This window comes from Mustela nivalis (genome assembly GCF_964662115.1).
Source record: "Mustela nivalis genome assembly, chromosome: 9".
Taxonomy (NCBI): domain Eukaryota; kingdom Metazoa; phylum Chordata; class Mammalia; order Carnivora; family Mustelidae; genus Mustela; species Mustela nivalis.
The window spans coordinates 61,870,412-61,893,190 of record NC_139028.1 but is presented as its reverse complement, the minus strand read 5'-3'; the positions used below and the strand labels follow the sequence as shown (position 1 = coordinate 61,893,190).

Below are 22,779 nucleotides of genomic sequence, written 5' to 3'. Positions count from 1 at the left end.
AGGGGGGAGGGGGGAGAAGAGGAGGGGGAGGAGGGGACGCTGGGCTTTTGTTCCATTCTTGGGCCAGCCCCAGGAGGGAGGGAGGGAGGGAAGGAAGGAGGCGGAAAGTAAGCATGGCATTGACTGTGCATGCATCTCGGGGATCCTTGTACCTGTTTGGAGGTGATCTGGCCCTGGCCCTGCCCCTGAATAAAAGCATGGATGTGAAGGTGTGGGGGGGGCCTGCCCTAAGCAGTCGGAGTGTTTCTGTGAGGGTGGCGGTGTTCCAGGGCCCCTGTTTGTGAGTGTGGGAGCACGCAGGGACGTGGCGGATGTGACTGTGTGGTTGCAGGTGTGACTCACACCATGGCTGGGTAGCTTAGGGGTCTCAGATTCCCTCCTGCCTCTGTGAGACTCTGCCTGTGTTCCTGTTTGACAGCAGACATTGTCATAGTAGGACTTCATGTGTCTGGTTGTCTGTCCGGTGTGTCCATCTTTGTGTCTGTGTGATCCTGTGTGTGATCATATAGGTCTGTCTGTGCAGGAAAGGGGGCTGTGTCTTGTGGCCCGTGCGTGTCCTACGTCCGTGGCATGGTATGAGTTGAGGTGGTTTTCAGCAATGGACCTGTGTTGGAGGGGACTCAGTGAAGGGGCCATGGTGATATGGAGCAGGCCTGGTTGGTGTAGATGAGAGGAGGCAGCTCTGGGCCGGCCTGGCCTCCAGGAGCCAGAGGAGGTCACCCCATATGATGGTCCCAGATCATTTACTGCCTCCACAAAGGGCCACAGGGCCTGGTGTTTGAGAGGCCAGTAAGATTTGCCTTCATGGAGGAGGACAGAAGTTGGGAGGAGGTCACTCTGATGAGAGCCTAGACAGGCCCGGGACAATTGGGGTCTGGTCCAGGAACTGCTGTGCCCCGCCACGTAGCCCTAGGCAGATCATTGCCCATCCCTTGGCCCAGCTCTTCATCTAGGCAGGAGGGAGGCGCACAGTTCCTGCCCTGCCGTATCTTATTGAGTTGTTGTGACCCTCAAGGGGAGGTTTTTCAGTGAAAGCTGTGTGCTGTGTGGAGTCCGTGAGGCCTGGGTGCTGCAGGAATGTGGCCTGGCCAGCTTGGATGGGCTGAGTTTATGGAAGGAGCTGTGGTGCAGTCACTGTGATGCTGGCCAACTGTGTGTCCTGAGGCGTAGGGGCAGCGTCTGTTTCGTGTACCCCATGCCAGGGAATGGTATATCTGCTTTCTCCCTAAAGAAGGAGTGTGTGTTGCTGGGCGTCAAAGGACAAGAGAGATTTGGGCCCTTTTATATCTGTACCTGGGAAGGAGGGCCGTGGAGCAGGTGGAGGGCAGGCTCTGCCCGATAGGGGCCACACCCCTGAGGTCCAAGGCAGGAGAGAAGAAATGGGAAGGGAAGGGGTCCCATCTCTGGTTTTCCTGCAAACAAGGCAGTCAGTCTGTCCTTTGTAGACAAGTGGAGAATGTGGGGGACGGCATCAGGAAGGTGGGGTTCTCAGTAACTCTTTAGGTCAAGCGGTATTGATCCCTGAAGGATCAGGGATGTCTCAGGTAGCCCAAGTGTGGCCATGAGCCTGGGATAGCCTGGCCGGGAGCACTGATAGGACAGGCAAAGGCTGGAATGAAAGGTCAAATCCATTTTCCTGGGTGCATCGCCAGAGGCTGGAGCAGTTACTGAGGCATTGTGGGTGGAGCAGTGTGCCCCATCCCTGATCCAGCCATTCAGGATTCCCCTTATACTTCATGCCCAGGGAGAGGGGGTAGTTGACCTCTGTCCCAGGAAGGGATGCACTTGGCAGATGTTCAGTAGGAGGAAAGGAGGGTGAATCCCCTCACGCAGTCCTAGAGGTTAAATGCGGGGTCCCAGTCTGAATTCCAGCATTTGGGAGGGGTTTCTTTTCCTTTCCTCCAAGAAGGTGCCAGAATTGCTCAGACCCCAAGAATTCTATCCAGAAGACCCCTATTTGGAGAAGAGATAAATTTCTTGGAAGCACCTCAGGAAGCCTCCATGTGGCTGTGAGGGGACCTGCTAGTTCCGCCACCCAGCCCTATATCAGACCCAGGAAACTTCCCCATCTGCCTTGCCATTCTGGCTGGTTACAGAGGCCATGCATCCACTCTGGGGCCAGAGCTTGGGTGGGCTTCTGGCTTTGCCCATACTAAGCTGTGTGACTTTGGATGGTCACTTTACCACTCCAGGACCGTCTCCCCCCACCACAATATGGGGATTCTAGAACCCAACCCCAAGGCTGTTCATGAAGTCGCAGTGTCCTGGTGATGCTCGGTAGGGGTCCAAACACCCTGCGCTCTTCCATTCATTTCTGAGAATGCTTCCTCCTCAAATCATTGGCCTCAAACTGAATCCCAAACCCAGCAAACCCTATCCCTTCCCTCCCACAGACCATTCAGAGACGACACATATTAAGATGGCAGCTTTAATCATATTGGCTGAGGCCCTCAGGCTCGCTCCACTGTAGACCTCCTTGGGCACATGCCCACTGTTGACCATGCCTAGAACGCTCTTCCCAAGTACCACTGCCCTGTGGCCACTGATGCGGAAACCTGAGGTTGTGTCAGTCTGTGGATCTCTTGGGTCTCTGTGCCTGTCTGCCTTAGAGACCTGCTGGAAACTTAGGTCAGGGTTTGTAAAAGTAGCCTTAAGCCTACTCTTCTGGCCATTTCTAGCTGCTCCTGGGGACTTGGCTCGGTCCTTCTCCCAGGGCAGGGCCAGTCGTGGTATGAGGCTGGTTGGGGAGGAGTGTCTCCACCACTGCAGCAGGCTTTCCTCCTGGGCTGAAAATCCTTGTGCTTTTGAGACCGACATGAAGAACTGAGCTGCTGGGGGCAGAGGCCTAGCCCAGGCCCTCAAGGCAGGAGACATGCAGAAGTCAGTTGCCTCTGAGCATAGACATGTGGACATCCAAATTCTCAGCTGCCACAGGGGCCAGGGCATAGTCCAGTGACTCAGCAACCTTCCAGATCAGGATATAAGGGAAGGCCTCCAGGGGAGGGCCAGGCCCCAGGCCCCAAACTTTCCAGAAGGAGCCCCAGGCCTGCAGGGACATCTGCAAGGTTGGAGTTCTGACCCAAGCGGGCCTCAGGAGAGAGGAGAGCCCCCTCCAGGGGAGGCCATGGCTGACAGAGGGCTGGAGCCAACAAGGAGGCGGTGGAGCCAGCTCCCAGTGCACTCCCCATGCAGACATGCTTCTGCCAGCTCTTATGGGTTCCCTGATCTCCACGTTAGGTTCAGGCTGAGACAGACAAGGTTTCAGCTAACGCCCATTCCGGTCCGTGAGAGTCTTGGTGCGGCTGCCACTCCTTCGGTGATCCGCAGGGGTGGAAGCAGTGGTGGTGTACGTGTCGTAACTGTGGTCTGAGCATCCAGAGAGCTCATCGGAGACCTCCATGCCGTCGCTGATCTCTGTGGGGCCAAAGGATGGCAGAATGGGAGTGGGGAGAGTGGGGTCAATGAGGATGGCTGGCAGATGCAGTGGCAAGAGTACCCTGCAGCAAGCCCTGGTCAGGCACTTGGAGGCTGATGAGATCACTGGACTTGGGTCTGCTGCTGAGTTGGCTTTCAAGGCCCTCCTTGGACTCTGCAGACGCTCAGTCTCCTCTCCTCTGCTGTTCCGCCTTCCAGCCCCAGACAATCATCTGTCCCCTCCTGACCTTTGTGCCCGTGTGTTTATTCTACTCAGGGCCTTTGTACACATTGTCCCCTCTCCTGAGAGTGACCTCCCTGTCAACACCTCCTTTTCTTAAAATCTGGCTCAGTTGTTCTCATCTCTGTTATTACCACCTCCTAAAAGCCTCCCCTGAGCCCCCTCAAGCTGGAATGGGGCCTCCTCACGGCCCCCCGAGCTCCTGTTTCCCCCTGCCCCTTCACCTCTTCTATCATCCCTACCTGTGACCCCACTAGCCGGAGTACATGCAGCACAGTGGGGAGGTCTGGGCATCTGTGTCTTGCTGTCTGGTACAGCACTGGGCATAGAACAGAGGCTCAGAAAAGGTCTGCTGAGTGGAGCTGAGCCCACCCTGAGGGGAGGGGAGGCTGAGGGGCTCTGTAAAGGACTTTTCAGCCTGGAGTGGGCAGGGTGGGGGAGGACTGTGGCTGGCCTGAGCCTGCCCTCAGAAGGTGCTCAATGAATGGCCTTTGGCACTGAAGGATGGGGGGCCTGGAGGTACAGAACCTGCCAGGTCTAGGGGCTGGCTTGTTTTTTCTGCTCATTCTCCCTGCTCCTTCTGACTTCTCTGGGCCAGGCTGTAGGAGCCTGGGCACCCCAGGTGGGTGCCTTTGGCCCCTCGTCCCAGGAGCTCCCCAGTGTAGCTAGAGGGCTGCGGGTCACCAGGGGAGGCACTCCAACCCACTCTTAGTGCTCAGGGAAGCTCCTTTTGAGCCAAGGCAGGAGAATACAAGTGCCCCATAGGCAAGAATCTGGGACTCCTAGGCACCTAACACAGTAACAAGTTCATCTGTTGAAGGAATGAATAAATAAAGGGGTGAATGAATGAGTGGATGTTCACACAGTCCCAGGAACCAGACCCCAAATCAGTCGCCCCCACTGGGGTGTCATTCATTCAGACAGTGGTTCCTGAGCATACCTCTGAGCCAGGTGTGGTTCTAACTGTCAAGCACGCTGTGAAGGAGTGCCAGTCCCTTTTACAGAGGAGTTTGATGCCAACATGCTCTCGTTCACCTGTCTAGTTGGGGACAGAGCTGGGATTTGAACCCCAGCCCATCTGGCTTCTAAATACCCCTCAAATCTCTCCTCTCCTCTGTGTTCTCACGTTCAGTCTCTCCCGAGTTACTGGTTTCTTTGCCTCCAGCTTCCCCCTCTTGTCCACCATGCATACTTGTTATAGGTGGAATTGTGCTCTCCCCCAAAATCATAGGCTGAAGTCCTAACCCCCAGTACTGCCAGAATGTGACTTTGAGAATAAGGGTGTTGCAGATGGTAATTGGTTAAGATGAAGTCATTAAGGTGGGCCCCAGTCCAGTCTGCCTGGTGTCCTTATGAAGAGGGGAGATTTGGACACATAGATGAATACTGGGAGATCACCATGTCAACACAAAGAGGACCACCCACAAGTCAAGGAGAGAAGGACCAGATCCTTCTCCCATGGCCCTCAGAATTAAGCGACCCTGCCAACACCTTGATTTTGGACTTCCAGCCTCCAAAACAGAGACAATAAATTTCTGTTGGTTAAGCCCCCCAGCTTGTGGTGCTTGTTATGGTCCTGCTGTAACAAGGACAGACCTGCCCATGACCTCGCTTTGCTTTCAGGGTGAGGCCTGAGTGTCTCCCTAGTGCCTTGCTCTGGTAAGTGAACATGAGGCCACCCCTCATGCCATATGGAATGGTGGATAGTTCTTGGTACCCCAGTAAGCCATAGCCCCTCACTACCTCTGAACATTGGCTTTTCCTGCCTGGGTACCCTTCCTTTCCTCTGCTCAGTCAGCCTTCATCTCCAACCCACTACCCAGGCTCCTCCTGTGCGACCTTCCTATTCCAGCTAGGTCACCCTGCAAAGTGGGCCCCGAGACCCTCACTGCCCCAGAGAGCTCTGATCACTCTCTTCTGTTACCCCACTCTGGCTCAGCATGCCCGCTAGAGCTCTAGTGGCACCCAGTTTTCTTTTCTTTCTTTTTTTTTTTTTAAAGATTTTATTTATTTATTTATTTATTTGACAGACAAAGATCACAAGTAGGCAGAGAGGCAGGCAGAGAGAGAGGGGGAAGCAGGCTGCCCGCCAAGCAGAGAGCCCGATGCGGGGCCCGATCCCAGGACCCTGGGATCATGACCTGAGCCGAAGGCAGAGGCCCAACCCACTGAGCCACCCAGGTGCCCTGAGCTCTAGTGGCACCCAGTTTTCTATGTATTTATTTATACAGCTCCCTCTTCCATCAGACTGGAATGTCAATGGGGGCTGGCAGCCAGCAAGAGTGAAAAATTAATACTTACGGTGTATAAACCAGCAGAGAGAGGTGAGACATAAAAGCAGCCCCTGCCCACCACCCTTGGGGCTGACAGCCACGGGGTCTGGAGCTGATGACCGCGTGAGGAGGGGTGTGAGTTTCTCTCTGTGTCTGTGAAGCCAGGGGCACAGATGTTTGTCCATGCTGTCTGTGTTCCTGCCTATTTGTGTCACCTGCAGGTGTGTGTGCATGTGGGGGGCTGGAGGTAACCAAGCCCATGGCCTGCCTCAACTTGCAGGGCTGCCTACCTGAGAAGATGAGCTTCTCCTTCATGATGCTGACGTCCCGGCTGGTCCGACGTACTGCAGCACTCAGCATGATCTGCTCAGGGTTGTAGCTCCGTATGCCGCCCAGGCGCCACCTGCAGAGATGGCCCACGGGCACAGGTCCTTTCCCACCCTTCCCTGGAGCAGGGTCTTGTCCAGTCCCAGAGCCTATCTGGATTTGGCCTGAGAGACCGGCAAGACTCTTGTCTGACTACAGATGGGGAAACAGAGGCCCAGATGAGGGCAGAGCTACAGGGCTTGAATCGGAGTCTACTGACTCTCAGCCAGGGCTCTCCGGCCTCCCCCTTGTCCCCGGAACCCAAGATCAGGTCCCCTTGCCCCGAAGATGGTTTGTTTGGGGCTGGGGAGTTGTGTGTCAGGTGCCCACAGTTGCACACAGACTCTGAATGGGACAAATTGGGGGAGAGCTTGGCAGGCATGACTCTGACACCCATCTGTGGGGTACACACCAATCTCAGGGAGTCCCAGCTGCTGGATCCTCCAGCTTCCTCATCAGGGCCAGGCTAGTGAAGCCAGAGGGGAAGTGAGGGAGGGAGAGGAGGCTGTGGGGGCCTTGTCTTCACAGGTTCAGAGGCAAGGGTGTCTGGGCCATAGGCTGCTCTGCTCCAGCAGCCCTGGAGGAGGGGCCTCTTCCTTCGTGGGGAGGCGGGAATAAAAGGAGGCTGGCGGGCAAGAGATGGGGCTGTGCGGGACATGCAGGGGCCAGGCCGAGCCGGGGACGTGGATTCCTGTGCCCAGCCCAGGGCAGGTATTGCCTCAACAGGTCTTGCCCTGCAGTTCTTCTCAACCAGCCCCAAATCCCTGGTGTCCAAACTTAAGACTTTTCCTGCAGACTAGACCGAAAGATTCACTGGACCTCCACCCCCACTCCCACCAAGAGAAGCAGGGGTCAGCTTGGAAATAAGAACCCAACCCCCCAGGCACTGAGTCCTGTTGGGGTGGAAGGGGGAGCCCAGACTCCATGAGAAATCAGGTGTTTCCAGATGGGGTCAGCACAGCAGAAATGGACAGACAGATGGACAGGCAGGTGGGTGAATTAAAAGAGCAGACAGACAGGGGAAAGCAAGAAGCAGAGGGGAAGGCAGCCTGTGGTCTGGCTGGGCTGGCTGCCCTACATGTCCTTGAGGGCAGTGACTGGGTCTCTCATTTGTCACAGTGTCCCTGGCGCCAACCTTAGTACCTGCTGTGTGACAGGTGCCCAGGGTATCTGTTGACTGTATGGGTGGAGGAAGGGGGCCTGCAGGGAATGGCCTCCCTCAGGTTCCCCTCCTCTGTCAGTCCTCTCCTGACCCCCATGAAGACCGTGTCATGGCCCTGGCTGGACACTGAGAGGGCCTGGCCTGTCCATTCCAGCACTTGGGCCACCTCGGCTGCCCCCTAGCACCCTGGGGCTCCGACAGTGAAGGCCTGGCTCCTTGCTAGAGGCCCAGCACAGCAGCAGCACATGGGGGCGTCTGCTGATAGAGAGGATGAAGGAAGGACCAGTACGTGTCCCTTCACTGAGCAATGTCCCTCAGGGAGCAGTTTAGGAAGCTGTCACCAGGAGGGCCAAGGCTTTGGACCAAGGTGGGGGCTTGGATCCCCCGGACCTAGGACTCATGTTGGAAATTCATAGTAAGCCCCGGAGGAAGGAGTCATGCCAGGGTCTCTGCAGCCAGGTACATCTAGGACAGGAAGCTCAACCACTGGGGGGTTCCCCCAGGGGAAAGCAGGGAGGCTGTGTGTATAAGGTGGGAGGAGTCGGGTAGGAGGCAGAAATGGGGAGTGAGAGAGATTAGAGACACACAGAAAGATAAGCAATGATTCAAGAGGCAAAGCCCAAGGGGAGACACCGAGAGATGGGAAGGGAGAGACAGAACTTGGTAGGGTTTGCTTGGGGCAGTAGTGAAGGCCCCTGCAAGTGCCAGCCTTGGGAGGGGTGGCCAGGCACAGTCCCTCCCTGGAGGGAGGTGCTTTGGTGCTGAGAGAGGCCAGGTCAGCCACCTGCTAGGAAGCACTGGCTTCCTTTCATCCACAGAAACAGCAAGGGGAACCGGAGGGAGGCCACACATGGTGAGATGGGGAGAGGAGTGCAGGGGACAGCAGGAGGCATCAGGCTACCAGGGGAGGATTCTGGGAGGGTGGCCCACCAGGGACCCTGACCCAGGCATAGGCTTGGTGCACAGCAGGTTTTCGGGTGGAACTGGAGAAGGGGATGGTGAGGAGGAGGGAGAAAGAGGAGCAGGAGAGGAAGACCACACCAGAATTACCTGATCAAGTGATAGCTGTGAGAGGCCAGAGTGCAGCAGAGAGGGGGGTAGGGAGAGAGAGGAGGGACATGCGCCGGATCAGAGCGGTGAGTGACAGAGAAAGAACGTCAGTCAGGAATAAAACAGCCAGTTGTTTGTGGCCGGATTGGGGGGCCCTGCCTGGCCCTAAGCCCTCCCCCAGACAAACCCCCCACTTCCCCGCTGCCATCCTGACAGGCAGGAGGTCTCCAGCATGGCACACCTGAGTGCTGAGTGTTGGTGACAGCCCAGACCCTGGGGAACAGGTGAGGACACAGCCGGAGAGGAGCCCAACCCGCCTGAGTCCACAGAGCAGGTCATGGCCGAGGCTGGCTCTGGGCTCCCAGCTGGGTGCTCATTCCAGAAGCCACCCGTGCTGGCTGAGGAGGAGGGGCTGGGGGGCCCCCGCTGGGCAGTCCTACCCTGAACAGGCTGCCCAGGCAGGGCTTCTCCTGGCCACGGGCTCAGGAGGAGGGTTACCTGGCTGGGGCACGGGCTGGGTCTGTGGGGCACGCAAGGGGGTCAGAGCCCACTCACTTCTGGAGCACGAAGATGCCGATGATGAGCGTGAAGGAGATCAGGTCCGCGGTCACCCACATGAGACAGTACTCATCAGGGGGCTGTGGACAGATGACCCATGGCCAGTTTTCAGTTCTGGCTGGTTCATACCAGACCTCCAGACTGAGGTTCCGTGGGGAGGACGACCCCACGTCACCATTAGGGAAGGGCTACAGAGGATCTAGAGGGGACTTTGGGGCTTGGGGCCTTGAGATAGTATTTTGTAGGTGTGGGCTCTGAGCACTGTGGGCCTGTGTGTGTAGCATAAGAGACACAGTGGTCAGGGTGAAGGGGGCATGTGTTAATAAGCTTGGAGAATTTGTGTGTTTAAGGGGGCTCCGAGTGGAAGGGGAGTAAATGGAAGGTAGACAGCTGAATGTGGAGGTGTAAAGGCAGGCGTATGTGTGGAGAGGCGTAGGGCATCTGTGCGGGTGTAAGAGTACGTGTGTCACCGTAGGGTGTGGAGTGCAGGGGCTCCCCCTCCGGGGCCAGGGAGGGCAAAGCCTCCAGTGCGGCCAGGCCTCCCGGGCCCTTGAGCTCAGGTAAACTGGAGGAGGGACGGGGCTGCCCCTGGAGGCCTTGCTGTTGGTCAGCTCCTGTGACCTGAAAATGCAAGTGTCCTCATTGCTGCTGCTGCTGTTAGTAAGTCACTTCACCTTGTCCTGAGCAGAGCCCTTGGAGGTTTGTAAGGACAGTGGGCAGGTGGATGGACACATCGTCCATAACCTAGATTTGGTTCAGTGAGCCTGACACTGTCTCAGCCATAATGAGACCCTTGGACTGGCTATCGCGTCCTCAGGGAGGTGGCAGTGGAGCACAGTGGGGAGGTCAGGGGTGCCCCGAGCGACTGGAGCTCAGGCTGTCAGGAGAGCTTCACTCAGCCAGGTAAAAATTGGTTTTATTTGCTGTACTCTCAGAATAGCATATAATGTCCCCTATCCTTGTTCTGTTGTTACTCTTTTTCTAATGCCTTCCCTTCCTTTAAAACACAACATAATCAATCCACAAAACCCAAGCCCCAAGTAGTAGTTTACTTCTCTAGGGCCGTTGAATGATGTTGTTCTCCCCATGGGCTGGGCCCAGGTTCTTCCCACCCCCTAGCGCCTCAGTGCAGACCCCAGAGGTCATGAAAATCCTCCTCCCATGCTGCTCCCCACTTGAGATCTCACCAGAGAGCCCCAAGCGTGGAGCCTGCCCCCACCTCATGCCCCAGGTTCTCTCGACACACCCCCAGGGACCCGCTGCCCCCCCATTCCCCAACTCACCATGATCCAGAGCGGGGAAGGCACCTGGGACAGGGTGTGGGAGTTGTCGGACGTGACGGAGGGGACCCCCGCGCACCACAGCAGGGAGAAGAGCCAGGGTGCGTTGACCGTGTAGAGGTTCACACTCAGGTTCCAGGATGCATAGTCCCTGTGGGGCAGGCAGACAGAGGCGGTCAGCCCTCTGAGGGGGGCTTCTGGGCCCAACGTGGGACCCCTTTATGAACCCACTGTCCTCATAGCTGTCCCCGAGAAAGGAGTCTCCATCCCCAGAGGACCAAGCTTAGACAACACCTAGACCTAATACTCTCGAGCTCTACTCTCTGAACCAGGAGCCCCAGTGCATCCGACCCCCACCCCCACCGCGTGAGCTGGGGTGGGTACCTGAGCTCCTGGCGGGACACCTGAGTGTAGCGCAGGTTCAGCCTCTGGATGTGGCCTCTCCGCAGGCTGGCGGCTGCCTCCTTGGAGCCTGAAGTCTGCTGGAAACCAGGAGCCACCTTCCGCACGAAGGGCCTCTGCCAGTTGGGCAGCCACATGACCTGCAGGCGGGAGCAGGCGGCCTCACCTGGGGTTACAGCGTCTACCCCTCCTAAAGCTCCTGGGAGGGTTCAAGGCAATGGGATGCGGCCCACGGTGAGGCTCACATGTAATAAGCATCTACAGGGGACAACGTGGTCCAGCCGAGCCTGTGAAACTGCTCTCCCCTCCGGACCCCTGTCCCAAGACTGATATAACCCATGTCACTCTGCAGCTTGCCACCAGTCCCTTGTGCTGCCACGAAGTGGTTTCTGATTTCTCTGATCTCCGAGTGTGAGTCCGCAAGGATGCGGAAATAGCAGTGTTCCAGAGAGCCTGCTCCTGCCCGCTGTCCACTCTGAAGGCCTTCCTTTTTTCCCTCTGGACCCTGGGCTAACCTGTCAGGAGGGCAAGGGGTGTGCTCCCCCTTTTTGCCCAGGTGGAAGTGGAGGTCTGGGCGGGCGGTGTGGAGGCGGGGGCCTCACCTGGTGCTGGGGGAAGCCAGAGTGCAGCAGGGCGTCCAGCGTGGCATTGAGGAAGCTGCTGCGGTAGGGGTGTTCACGAGGTGGTTCTCGCAGGTTGAGCAGCAGGGTGGCGTTGCCCTTGGCCAGCTCCAGGAGCTCTGCCAAGCTGCAGATGGACTGGTTCTGTGCCTCCCTGTGGTCGGAGGGCGAGAGGGAGCTGGCCGTCCAGAAGGGGTCCGTCTGGCAGAGACAGGGGTACACACGGCTACATCACCAGCACCCCCAACACTGAGGGGCTGCTGGGGCACGGGGTCAGGTGACCTTCTGGCTGGGGCCCTGTGGGGGGGTCTAGAAGACCCCAACCCTAGCTTACCCACACCACCCTGGTTTTCTGGAAGTCATTTGCTTGGGACTTCTCCCAGACACCTGCACATTCTCCTTTAGTAGCATTTCATAGGAACCAGTCTCCCTCTGGAGTTTCACAAAGTCACAGTTTTTACCTGTTAACTCTCATCATTGCCGTCAACTTTTTCTGACGGGGAAGATAGAACCAGAACAAGCAGTGATGACCACGCCACATGGCACCCGGGCTCCAGCGGCGGGAGCTCAAGCAGGCCTCTAACTGGCCTGGCTGCAAGTCCCTGCTGCTAGGGTACTAGCGGTCCTCTGAGCTGCTGGCCACCCTTGGCCCCCTCATTCCGTGGGGTCCTGCCTGTGTGGTCCATGCCTAGGGCTGGGACAGGTAGAGCCACACCTTCAGGAACCACTGGCCAGCATTGAGCCTCTGCAGGATGGTCCAGTTGAGCATGGAGGCGGGTCTGCGGGCGAGCTCTGGGAACTCCTGCTCCACGTTGGTGGTTCGACGTAGGGTGTTGTCGTGCATGAGGAAGGGCACGCCGTCCAGGCTGCGGGAAGGTGGGACCCCCACGTCACTGTCCACCCAGGTCCCTCACCTGCCTGCCAGTGATCCCTCCCCAACCCCCACACACTCCTTCCCACCCATGTACACCAGCCCCCATGGGACCCAAGCGGGCTTTGCTTCTTTCTGGGCCTCAGGCTCCCTCTGTGCACAAGGTGGATGGGGTGAGTCCCTCTGGCTTTTTGTGAGGGTTAGAGTGGGATAGCAGAAAGGTGCTACCTCATTTGACAATGGGAAAGGCAATTATCTAGCTTAAGCCCACTAGCGCGGGAAGTGGTAGAACTTGATGAGAACCCAATCCATGTGATGCCATAATAGGACAGGACAAATGCAGGCCCTCTGGACACATTCCCCTCTACCGCCCTCCTCCTCTACCCCACTGGGGCTGCCAGTAGCCCATGTGGTTTCTTAGAAGAGGTATGCATGGCCCCCTTCCTCAGGGCATCTTACCACCACCTGCTGGAAGGTGATGAACACACAGTTCTGTGGTGTCTGCACTCGGAGCCTCACACGCGTGGTGCCCTCACTCACTCCACCACCTGTGTAAACTGTAGGTGGTAGTCCCCACTTTCCCATTCTCAGAGCTCCTCTGTTGTGAGATGGCTATGAATTTTCAATCTTTGTACTAATAGGTGCTTTTGCAATCTCTATGTTGAGGACACAGAAGTCATTTTATGTGGTCTTTGAACATCACAGTGACTATCTCGTTCTGCGTGTGCTTATCTCCCTTACCTGTGTTTGAGCTCCGTCTTGCTGAGCCACATACAGCTGGCCTCTCCTTTGACTGCATCTGTGGCAGGACTCTAGATCCCACTCCCCTACCTCTGCTTGAACCATGAGCACCTATCTGTCTCCCTATTTTGTATCCTGGCATTTGGCACAAACAAGGTGTGGGCCCTCAGTGGCTTATCCAAGCCTCTGCCCTCCCATCTCTGAAGCTCTGGGACCTGAGGTTCAGCTGAGTCCCAAATGTGGATGCAGCAGGGATGATGGGGGACTGTGGTCCTCCCAACAGCCACACCTACCTGATGGTGACATCAGCCTGTAACCCATACAGCTTCTGCTCCAGGGCCTTCCGGAAGGACATCAGCGTGTGCTCTGGGGCCAGCTGGGCAGGAGAGGAGAGCCAAAATTTTAGCTGATACACATCTCCCCCGCTGACGCAGAAACTTGTGTGTCAGGAGGCTGGAGTAAGCCTGCTTCTAGTTCCCGCTCATCCAGGCAGTAGCTGTGGGACCCTGGGCACCCATGCAGCTTCTCTGAGGCTCCATTTCCTCATCTGTTAAATTGTGCCTGCCTTACAGGTTTTGTTGGTGGGGGAGGAGGCAGAGGTGGTTAGTGTTGATGTACATAAATGTGGGCGTGTGAAGGCTCTTATACAGCTCTCTGCCTTGTGGCAGTCTTGGACTGGAGCTGCAAGCCATGTTTCCTCCTGGTTACCCCCGGGGTCTGGGTGGAGATCCTAGAGGGAGAGGAGGGGGTACTCAGGATGGCAGTTTCCATGGGGCGCCCAGTTTTTGCATCTGTACAGACATGACAAGACCATCTCCTAGATGGTTCCATGGATTATAAGCCCCCAACATGTTGCCTGATATGCAGTCTTGATAAGGGACTACTATTAATCCTATAGCATATAAATCAGAAGATTCTGGATCTAGCCCTGGCCCTGCCATAGCTTTGTGACCATTGGTGCATCTTTTTCTCCTATGGACCTCAGTTTCCCTGTTTTCCCCTTGGGGGTGATATTCAGTGTTCTCTGAATTCACTTGTCCTTCAAATTGGGAGTCAGAGTTCCAAGTGTCCCTCCCTAGTCTGTTCGGTCTGAAGACCCTGTCATACCCTGTGTCACCACTGGGGGTCATGACCATACCAAGGATTGGACTAGGAGCCAGAGCAGTACAGGCTAGGCTGGAAGGGGAAGGGAGGTCTGGCAGTAAGGGATGGGCCGATCTCATTCCCACCAAGACACACTTGTGCCCTTCTTCTCTCCCTCTGGCCGTGCTGCTCCCACACGTAACACATCCCCTTCCTCTGGGAGGTAGCCTGGTACAGCAAGGGCTGTGGGGCTGAGAAGGAATGATTCCACTTCCCTCTCACCTCACCTCTGCACCTTGGCTTCTCTAGCTGTAAAACAGGCTAATGTTATTGAGCTCATAGGAGAGAAGAGAGACAGCAGCAGTCTCTATAACTGAGCTCCTTTCTTCCTCTTTCCTTGGGGCAGAGCAGCTCTGGAGGACAGGGCTCCCTTCTCCCATTCAGGTGGGCTGTGTGAGGCCCCACTCGGAGGCAGAGGCGGCACAGGGCCTCAGAGACATCAGAGACAGGCATGGACTTGGTGGAGTTCCTGCCCCTCCTGCCTCTAAATGCCCTGCAGCCAGGCCTCCCCCTGAGGGGTGCCAGCGCTCCCCTGTGGGCTGCAGCTGCAGAAGGTAGATGGGGAGACACAAAGGAGCACAGCAGGGGCAATAAATACTCCCGGGGAGCAGAGGCAGTGAGGGGGAAGGGCAGAGGCTTTGTAAACTCAGGTCTCCTGGGGTAGGGGTTGGCCCCTGGAGAAAGAGCTGTGGAAACTTAGCCCTCCCTGGCCAGCCTGGGGACCCCAAAAGGGCTCCAAGGAGCACACCTGTGTGTGATTTCAGGGTGAATCTTCATCCCTACATGCCTCAGACCTAAGCCCAGCTGGAATTCTGCTGTCAGGAAAGTGTATGTGGGGGTGGCTGTCACAAACGGGTCCATACACCCAAGGGCACACAGATGCCCTCTCAGAGACAGCAGTGTGCACTCAGGCTTCTCACACCCAGATGCATGGGTCCAGAAGCAGTGACACACTCGGGTATAGACCCCAACACACATGCAGGCACAGTGACACATGGGGCCGTGTCAGACACGTGTGCCAGCCATTCTGCAGCCGCCTTGGGGACGTGATCAGCCAGAGGCACAACGTGGGAAATTCTACAGGAGAAATGACTTCTTTGACATATAAACAGCATATGGAAAAAAGGGAGGGGGGTCACCATATACTAGAAGATGCTGGGGAGATGTGTCAGCCAGATGCGCCATGTGGTCCCCGTTTGCATCCTGATTGTTAACAACTCCGCTGTAAAAAGGAGCTTTTGAGTCAACAAAGGAAAGCTAAACATGGGTGCAGTATAAGATAATATTAAAGAATTACTATTAATTTGGTTGGATGTAACAGCAGCATTGTAGTTGTCATTATATTAAAACAACAACAAAAAAAGTCCTTATGGATTAGAGATCCATCCTGAAGTATGTATAGGCAAAACAATATGATGTCTGGATAGCTGAGATTTGCTTTAAAATATTACAGCAGAGGGGTGCCTGGCTGGCTCAGTCTGTGGAGCATGAAGCTTTCTTTTTAAAAAGATTTTATTTATTTATTTCTGAGAGACAGAGCGAGAACACAGGGTGTGGGGTGGGAGGAGCAGAGGGAGAGGTGGAGGGAGAGAATCCCAAGCAGACTCCATGCCGAGGGAAGAGCATAGCCTGACCTGGGGCTTGATCCCACAACCCATGAGATCATGACCTGACCCAAAACCAAGAATCCGATGGTCAACTGACTGAGCCACCCGGGTGTCCTGAGCATGCAGCTCAGGGTCATGAGTTCAAAACCAGCATTGGGTATAGAGATTGCTTAAATAAATATACTTTTTAAAAAATCTTAAAATAGGGGTGCCTGGGTGGTGCAGTCAGTTGAGTATCCAATTCTTGGTTTCAGCCCAAGTGGTGATCTTGGGGTCGTGGGATCGAGGCCTGCATCTGGTCAGTGCTCAGGGTGGCGTCTGCTTGGGATTGTCTCTCCCTCTCCCTCTGTCCCTCCTACTTGTGTTCTCTAAAATAAATAACTCTTTTTAAAAATCTTAAAAATAAAATATTGTGGAAAAGAAAAAAGGGAGATAGAGGAAACGAGAGTGGCAAGAGAACTGATAAGTGTTGAATGTGGTCTTGGAGTCATTATACTATTCTTCTTTCTAGGATTCCTTATACCATTCTTGCAACTTCTATAAATAATAGAAAATTTTCCCATTAAAAAAAATAATCCATGCTGGGGCCACCCGGCTCCTTCCCTTTGGCTGAGCACCACCCCTTCAGGGCATGAGCTTGGGTGATCTGGGTCCTGAATGGAGGAGGGCCTGTAATCTTGGGCTCCACCCACCTGAGGGGGCTGTGCTTCTAAGCTCTGCTCATGATCCTTTGTAGCATAAATTTCAGAGGGGACTGGTGAGACACACAGGCAACACGGGGCAAAACTGGACCCCAACCCCAGATCCCTCTGACTCCACAGCCATGGCCTTTCTAGCTAGTTTCCTCCAGGTACTGGGACCAGCAAGGGATATATGTTGGGAGGACTCCAGGGTCCAGTTTGGGCACAGGTGTCTGAATCTTACCTAGAAAATGGGCACAGTAACACTCACCACAGGTAGTGAGGAAGAACCTAAGGGTGATTCACAGCCCCATTGGACTCAACACCTCCTTTTTAAAAGTTACTTTGTGAGGCCACCTTGACTACCCTGAAATTCAGTAACATCATGGAACTCTGAATCACTGCAAAAACCAAGAAAAAGCTCTCACGAAGTCCTTGAGTGCTCCCTGGGGGTGGGAAGTGGTACTGCTTCTGTTAAGAACCACAAGTTCAGGGTGTCCTTGAAGGAACCCCTGGTCCAGAGAAGGGAGAGGGCCTGCCCCAGAAAGCAGGAATGTCTCCCTCTTACTGTCTGTGCACCAGGCTCATAGCCGGGCCCTTCACGTGTGCTAAGTCCTACTTCACATGGCCCAGACACTTTCCATTAGCCCAGGATACAAGATGAGGAAATGGGCACGGAGCAGATAGGGATTGATCCAAGCTCCCACAGCTGCCAAAAGACCAAGGGAGCATGCCTCTGAACCCGTCCTCTCAAGTGGAAGGTCTGCTGTGGGGTCACAGGGCTCGGACTTTGACTTCTTCCTCTCTCTATTTCAACCCTGTTCAGCTACATTCCGATTAACAATGGGCTCTGAGCTGCACCCATCCCCTCCGGCCCCCACAGCCAGGAAGGTGTTCCTTCTGGCTCTTGTAACCCAGGGTCCTGCTGTTCTCCCCACACCCGGCACTCTCTCCTGGGCCTTCCCAACCCACAACCTGGCCGGGTCTGTCCCTGGCCTGAAGCCTTCCCGTGTCTTCCCAGGGCCCTCAGGATAAAAGTTAAATATTTTTAGCAAGATGCCTTCAGGATGCTTCAGGATTCAGTCCCATCTAAGCTCCCTAGCTTTTCCACCAGTTCTTCCACATACCCTCTGGAAGGGATTACTACGGTTGCTACACTATGCTTATTCTGTCCCTTTCCCTACAAGGTCCTCCTTACAAGGAGCTAGTCTTGGCCTGTCTCCCCCAGAATGGCAGCTCCTCCCCCCAACTCTGTTAGGACCCTCAAGTGGCACTCACCATGGGGGCGCCGCGGTGGCCGATGAGGGCAGGCTTGGGGCCCAGGTCCTTTTTCTCCATGATGCAGGGAGAGGAGATGGTGAGAGGTGCCAGGTACAAGGCAAACACAATGGCGAAGAAGGTACAGAGAATGGCCATCTGGGAGGCTGCAGACACAGGCTGTGAGTGAGGCTGTCTGGTGAGCCGTGTGGCTCCCAGGAGGCCCACCCACGAACTGTGGGGGATGCTGGACCTTTCTTCCCTCCACCTGTCAGGACCCAGACACTCTCTGGGGACCCTGCACCATGGGCAGCTGCCATTGGGAAGGTGAGCTTGACTTCTAACTCTCACATAGACAGGCATGCAGACGAGGAGTCCTGAAGGGCCTACTGGGGCTGCAGCCTTTGGTGGAATGTGTGGGCCACTCTGAACCAGAACCCCCCCACGCCGAGAGCGACACCTTGTCCCCAGGCCACCTAGGTGAGGGCAGGTAGTCATACTTACAGGTCCGTTCTGCCCGGGCGAACTGTCCTGCCACAATCCAGGAGAGTGCAGTGATGGCGGCCAGGGCCCCGACGTGCAGGAATGGTGCTGTGCCCTTGTGTATGGGAAGGGGCAAGAGGGACCATTGGCTCGCAGCCATGTCCATTTCCGCTGGTCACCAGCATCCTGATAGCCTGTCTCTATCCATGGGGCAGGCAACTCTGTCTCCGTTTTTCAGTGGAGGACACTCAGGGTGCAGAAACCCCAAGCTGTAGCCTCCTTCCTGCTCTGACTTACTCTGTGACCCAGACAGCTCCCTACTCCCTCTGGGCCTTTGGAGAGACATGAGCCATGAAAAGGCATGAAAAAAAAAAAAAAGCCATGAAAAGGCCTTGTTTGGAAGGTTCTGAGGAAGCGGCTGCCCAGCACCCCCCCCCCCACTCACCTGCAGGGAGATGAGCAGCACCTCCCATTCGTCCTCCCACAGCTGGGCCACGGCTGACATGGCTACCACTGTGGACACCAGGATGACCACCAGCCCTATCTGGAAGGGGAAGAGTCACCAGACAAGAGGATCAGAACAGGTGTGCCTAGACAGCCAGAGTGTCCCCAAGTGTGTCTGAGAGGGGAGCAGAAGCGGCGGGAGAGGCTGAGAGACACAGACACAGGGAGGAATGGAGAGTGCAAGAGAGACCCACAAAGCAGGGAGGCGGGGAAGTGGAGAAGAGGCATGACTGTAAGAGAGCCAGAGCCGGCCAGCCAGAAGCGACAGTGAGGGACAGAGGCAGGAGGAGGCTAGCGGACCTCAAACGAACAGGAGGGAGGCTGGAGAGGAGAGAAGGTGGGAGGAAGCTGGGGGGAGGCAGAGGCGCAGCCCAGTGTTCAGCGTTCAGTGTTCAGGAAAGATATTCGGCCAGTGGGGACATCTGGACTCAGCCGGTCACTCTTCTAGCCCAGCCAGCAGCTCTTGGGGTGAAGGGTGACTTGTCCAGGCCATGCGGCCAGAGGTGGAAGAGCTGGGTCCCCAGCAGGAGCTGAGAGCCCCAGAGGTTGGAGCAAGCTGGAGTGAGCCGGGGTGCAGCCCCACAGGCCCCACTGCCAAGGCTTGCTCCCAGCCCCCACCTCCGAGCTTTGGCTTGGGTGGGGGTGCTGCCCTCTGAGCTGCCTCCTGGAGGAAGCAAGGAGTGTGACTCCAAGGGAAGACAACACAGGACCTCCACAGGACAGAGAGCTCCGGGGACAGATGAGTATGGAACATCTCATGCAAAGCCAGATGCTCCCCAAAACTAAGCGCAGCCCAGTATCTAACTACCCCACCCCCCGCACAGCCACCTTTGCCTCACTGCCAAGCCTGGCACCTTAAAGCTCAAGTCACACCTCTTCCCCAAATCCTCCAAACCCCCCCCCCCCGCCCGCTCCATAATGCGCCAGTCAAGGCCCCACCCTGCCCTACAGCTGCTGTCTCCCCACTGTCCCCCTTCCTGCAGCACCTTCCTCAAGGCAGCAGCCTTCTGAGAGCCCTCCACCAACTGAACAAGCCCGGATGGTGAGGGCACAGACAGCGGTGGATCCATCTCTGTCCCCTGCCCGGCAGGGAAGGTTCATTTCTCCTGGGATTAAGTTTTCCTTTGGAGGTTTGGCACTACAGCCCATCAGCCCGGAGATGAACGTTCCCATAAGCAGCAGTGATGAGGTTGAGGTGGGTGGGGGTCTTTATGGCTGTAACGTACTGGCCTGGGGGACATGGGAAGAGGGGAGGCACAGGTAGTCAGAGGGCCTGTGTGCCCGGGGCCAGGGAAGGGATGTCCTGCTTTCCTTGTGTTTATTCTTCTAATGTCCCGGGTGAGGTCATGATCACCCTGATTTTATGCGCAGGGAAACCGCTCAGAGAAGGGCTGGCATGTGTGTAGTTCTGAGGGGGCAGATCCAGAAGCAGACCCCATCCTGCCTGTCCCAGAGGTTGTGCTCTTTCTGGAGTGTCACACTGCTGTGGAGGGAGGCCGAGGGGTGTGTTCCCCATCCCTGAGAATCCCTCCTCCACACACAGGCTCTCTGCCCCCCGCCCCGCTGCCCCCTCCAGGCCAGCCCTGCACACCGCAAAGGTCTCTGGAGGGTTGCTTCTGACAGTCTTACTACATTTAACTGCTAGTGGAAAGGCTTGCAGTAATGCTGATTTCCCATAATCCTAGCACAATTAAAATTGTTATTCTCTCCGAGTCTTGCCATTGCTGTCGTGGCAACCATTATGCTTAGAGGCGTTACTGCGGCGTTCAGTGTCTGTGGGGTCCCCCCCACCCCTCTGTCTCCTGAAGCTACAATAATAGCACTGACGCCCAACATGACCATTGTTCCTCACATCTGACTGCAAAGGATAGAGTTCATGCAGAAGGCCCAGGGATGGCCCGCTCGGCTCCTGTGAAAGCGGTCTTTGGTCTTCTGCACAAGTAGGACTGTGGTTTGAGAGGACAGAGGAAGGGACAGGGACACAGGCAGCCTGTCCATGCAGCAAAAAGCTGGAAGCCAGGCTTGCAGAGGGGTCATAGGGCGGCCTCCCAGGGGCAGCTAGATGCTGGGCTCTGTGGTCCTCATGGCAGGCTGGGGTTTGGGGCTCTGCACGTCCCATCCTTCAGTCAGACCCCAACTCTGCAGCCCTACGGGGAGAGGCTAGCCTCCCGAAGCACATCTTCTGAGCTGTGCAATGGGAAGAGAGAGTGTCCACCTGAAAGGGGTATGGGGACAAGGGACAGAAAGCAGGTAGCGTGCCAGTAAGCACAGTGGTCAGCGCCCAGAGAGTAAATGCTTGCTAAGTGTTAGTGGTAGCATTTGAAAAAGCGGGCATTATACCAAATGAGCAAGATTATTACCGAGAGTAACCGACATACTGTGTGGAAAGTGTCAGACACACAGAATGAGCGCCGAGGACACAAGGCCATGGCTACTGTGAGGAGCAGCACCTAGCGCAAGTGTGCCTTCCTGAACAGCAGCTGGACAGGGAGGGGGCCGGACACCAGGAAGAATTGGGGACCCCGGCCTGGTTGGTCAGGAGGTGTGGGGGAGGCTGGGCCCAGCTCCCTTGGTAATTGGCGGTGTGGCTGCATGGTGCCCCACCCTCTTTTCTGGGCTAACAGCTTGAGTCACTGGCAGACACCTCCTCCAGGCAGCCCCTAGACTGGGGGCTGCTGCCGCTGTGGTAGAGGAGTCAGACAAGGCCACAGATGGGGGCATGGCAGTGTCGGGACGGGGAACAGCCTGGGAAGGTGGGAGCTGTGGTCAAAGCCCCTCGCAGCAGTGGCCTCAGAGCCAATTCTGGAGTGGAGGGTGGGGTGGAAATGGGGCATCTCAGGGAAAGGACCTCCTGTTTACTGGAAAGGCCCAAGCACACTTCGACCTTCTTACCTTCTGGGCCCCTGGACTTGGCTCCTATTTCTGGGAAACAGAAGCCTTGGGAGGACTGGGGAGGAAAGGGGAAGGTCCCCAAGTGGACACCCAGATCTGCTTGCGGTACCCTGCCTGCCCCAAATGGCTCCCTCTCTGCACCATCCTGGGCCCTCTGCTCTGCAGCCAGCCCTACTCACGACCTGGGGAACCAGAGAGGCTCAAAATAAAGCTAACGATTAAAACATCAAACTGTCAGAGGTAAAGCAAGATGATATTGGCATGAGACCAGAGAGAGAAGTGGAAGTAAATAAAAAGCTCAGAAAGATCTTTTCTTTTCTTTCTTTCTTCCTTCCTTTCCTTCCATCCTTCTTTCTTTCTTTCTTTCTTTCTTTTCTTTTCTTTTCTTTTCTTTTTCTTTTTTTAAGTAGGCTCTATGCCCAGTGTGGGACCCAGCGCAGGCCCTGAACTCATGACCCTGAGATCAAGACCTGAGCTGAGATCAAGAGTCAGATGCTTTACTGACTGAGCCACGCAGGTGCCCCCAGATCTAAATACATTTAAATAATTAGTCTAATATAAAAGTGTCATCTCCAATTAGAAGGAAGGAATGGATTACTGAACAGAGAGGACCTGGGAAGCCATCTAAAAAAGAACAAAGATCATACTATATCCCTAAATAACTTCCAGAAAGATAAAATAGGTAAATGTTAAAAAAAAAAAAAAAAAAAAAAGGTAGAAACCTACAGTTACCAAGTGATACCAGCAGAGACATTTTTTTCTGGAAAGACTTTTCTGACTCTGACACAAAACCCGGGAGACATCAAACAGATGATATATTCACACACTGAAGAATAAAAAAGTTCTTATGGCAATAATACGAGCCCAGTTAAAAGATGAATCAGGAAGAATTATTTGCAGTTCATCAGCCAAAGGGCTAATTTTCTGGACCTATAAAGCAGTCCTACAAATCAAAAAGCAAAAAGCAAATCCCATCGCTAAAAGGACAAAAGAGAGGAAGAGCCAGTTCATGGAAAAGGAAAGGTAAGTGACTCCAAATGCATGTTCAAATGAGCGGCATCTTCACCCGTCGGGTTGGCCAAAGCCAAGAAAGAAATTGGTGAACTCTTTATGGCGAGGGTGTTTTCTAAGCCCCGACTGTGGGGCGTGGATCTGTGGCACAGGGCAACGAGGCTCCGTCGCAAGAACTCTCTGCCCAGCTCACTGCCACACCATGCTGGTGAGGAAAGGAGGGT

General features: G+C 55.5%; 1 protein-coding gene across 12 annotated transcripts in view; it reads right to left on the bottom strand.

Annotated features, from left to right (window-relative positions):
• Positions 1 to 2,414: 2,414 nt before the first annotated feature.
• Positions 2,415 to 22,779, bottom strand: part of GDPD5 (glycerophosphodiester phosphodiesterase domain containing 5) — an 83,131-nt gene continuing 62,766 nt past the window's right edge. For 6 of the 12 annotated variants that reach the window (XM_082747188.1, XM_082747183.1, XM_082747190.1 and 3 more), the window contains 12 exons: positions 18,594 to 18,692; positions 18,170 to 18,263; positions 17,687 to 17,832; positions 13,272 to 13,354; positions 12,082 to 12,232; positions 11,349 to 11,567; positions 10,729 to 10,886; positions 10,348 to 10,495; positions 9,062 to 9,144; positions 8,507 to 8,521; positions 6,219 to 6,331; positions 2,415 to 3,414 (listed from right to left, as the gene is read on the bottom strand). In XM_082747188.1, coding sequence (XP_082603314.1) covers positions 3,266 to 3,414; positions 6,219 to 6,331; positions 8,507 to 8,521; positions 9,062 to 9,144; positions 10,348 to 10,495; positions 10,729 to 10,886; positions 11,349 to 11,567; positions 12,082 to 12,232; positions 13,272 to 13,354; positions 17,687 to 17,832; positions 18,170 to 18,263; positions 18,594 to 18,692 — 1,458 coding nt within the window. In that variant the 3' untranslated portion in view covers positions 2,415 to 3,265. The remainder of the gene's footprint in view (positions 3,415 to 6,218; positions 6,332 to 8,506; positions 8,522 to 9,061; positions 9,145 to 10,347; positions 10,496 to 10,728; positions 10,887 to 11,348; positions 11,568 to 12,081; positions 12,233 to 13,271; positions 13,355 to 17,686; positions 17,833 to 18,169; positions 18,264 to 18,593; positions 18,693 to 22,779) is intronic. The other 6 variants (XM_082747191.1, XM_082747193.1, XM_082747192.1 and 3 more) reach the window with 1 other exon arrangement.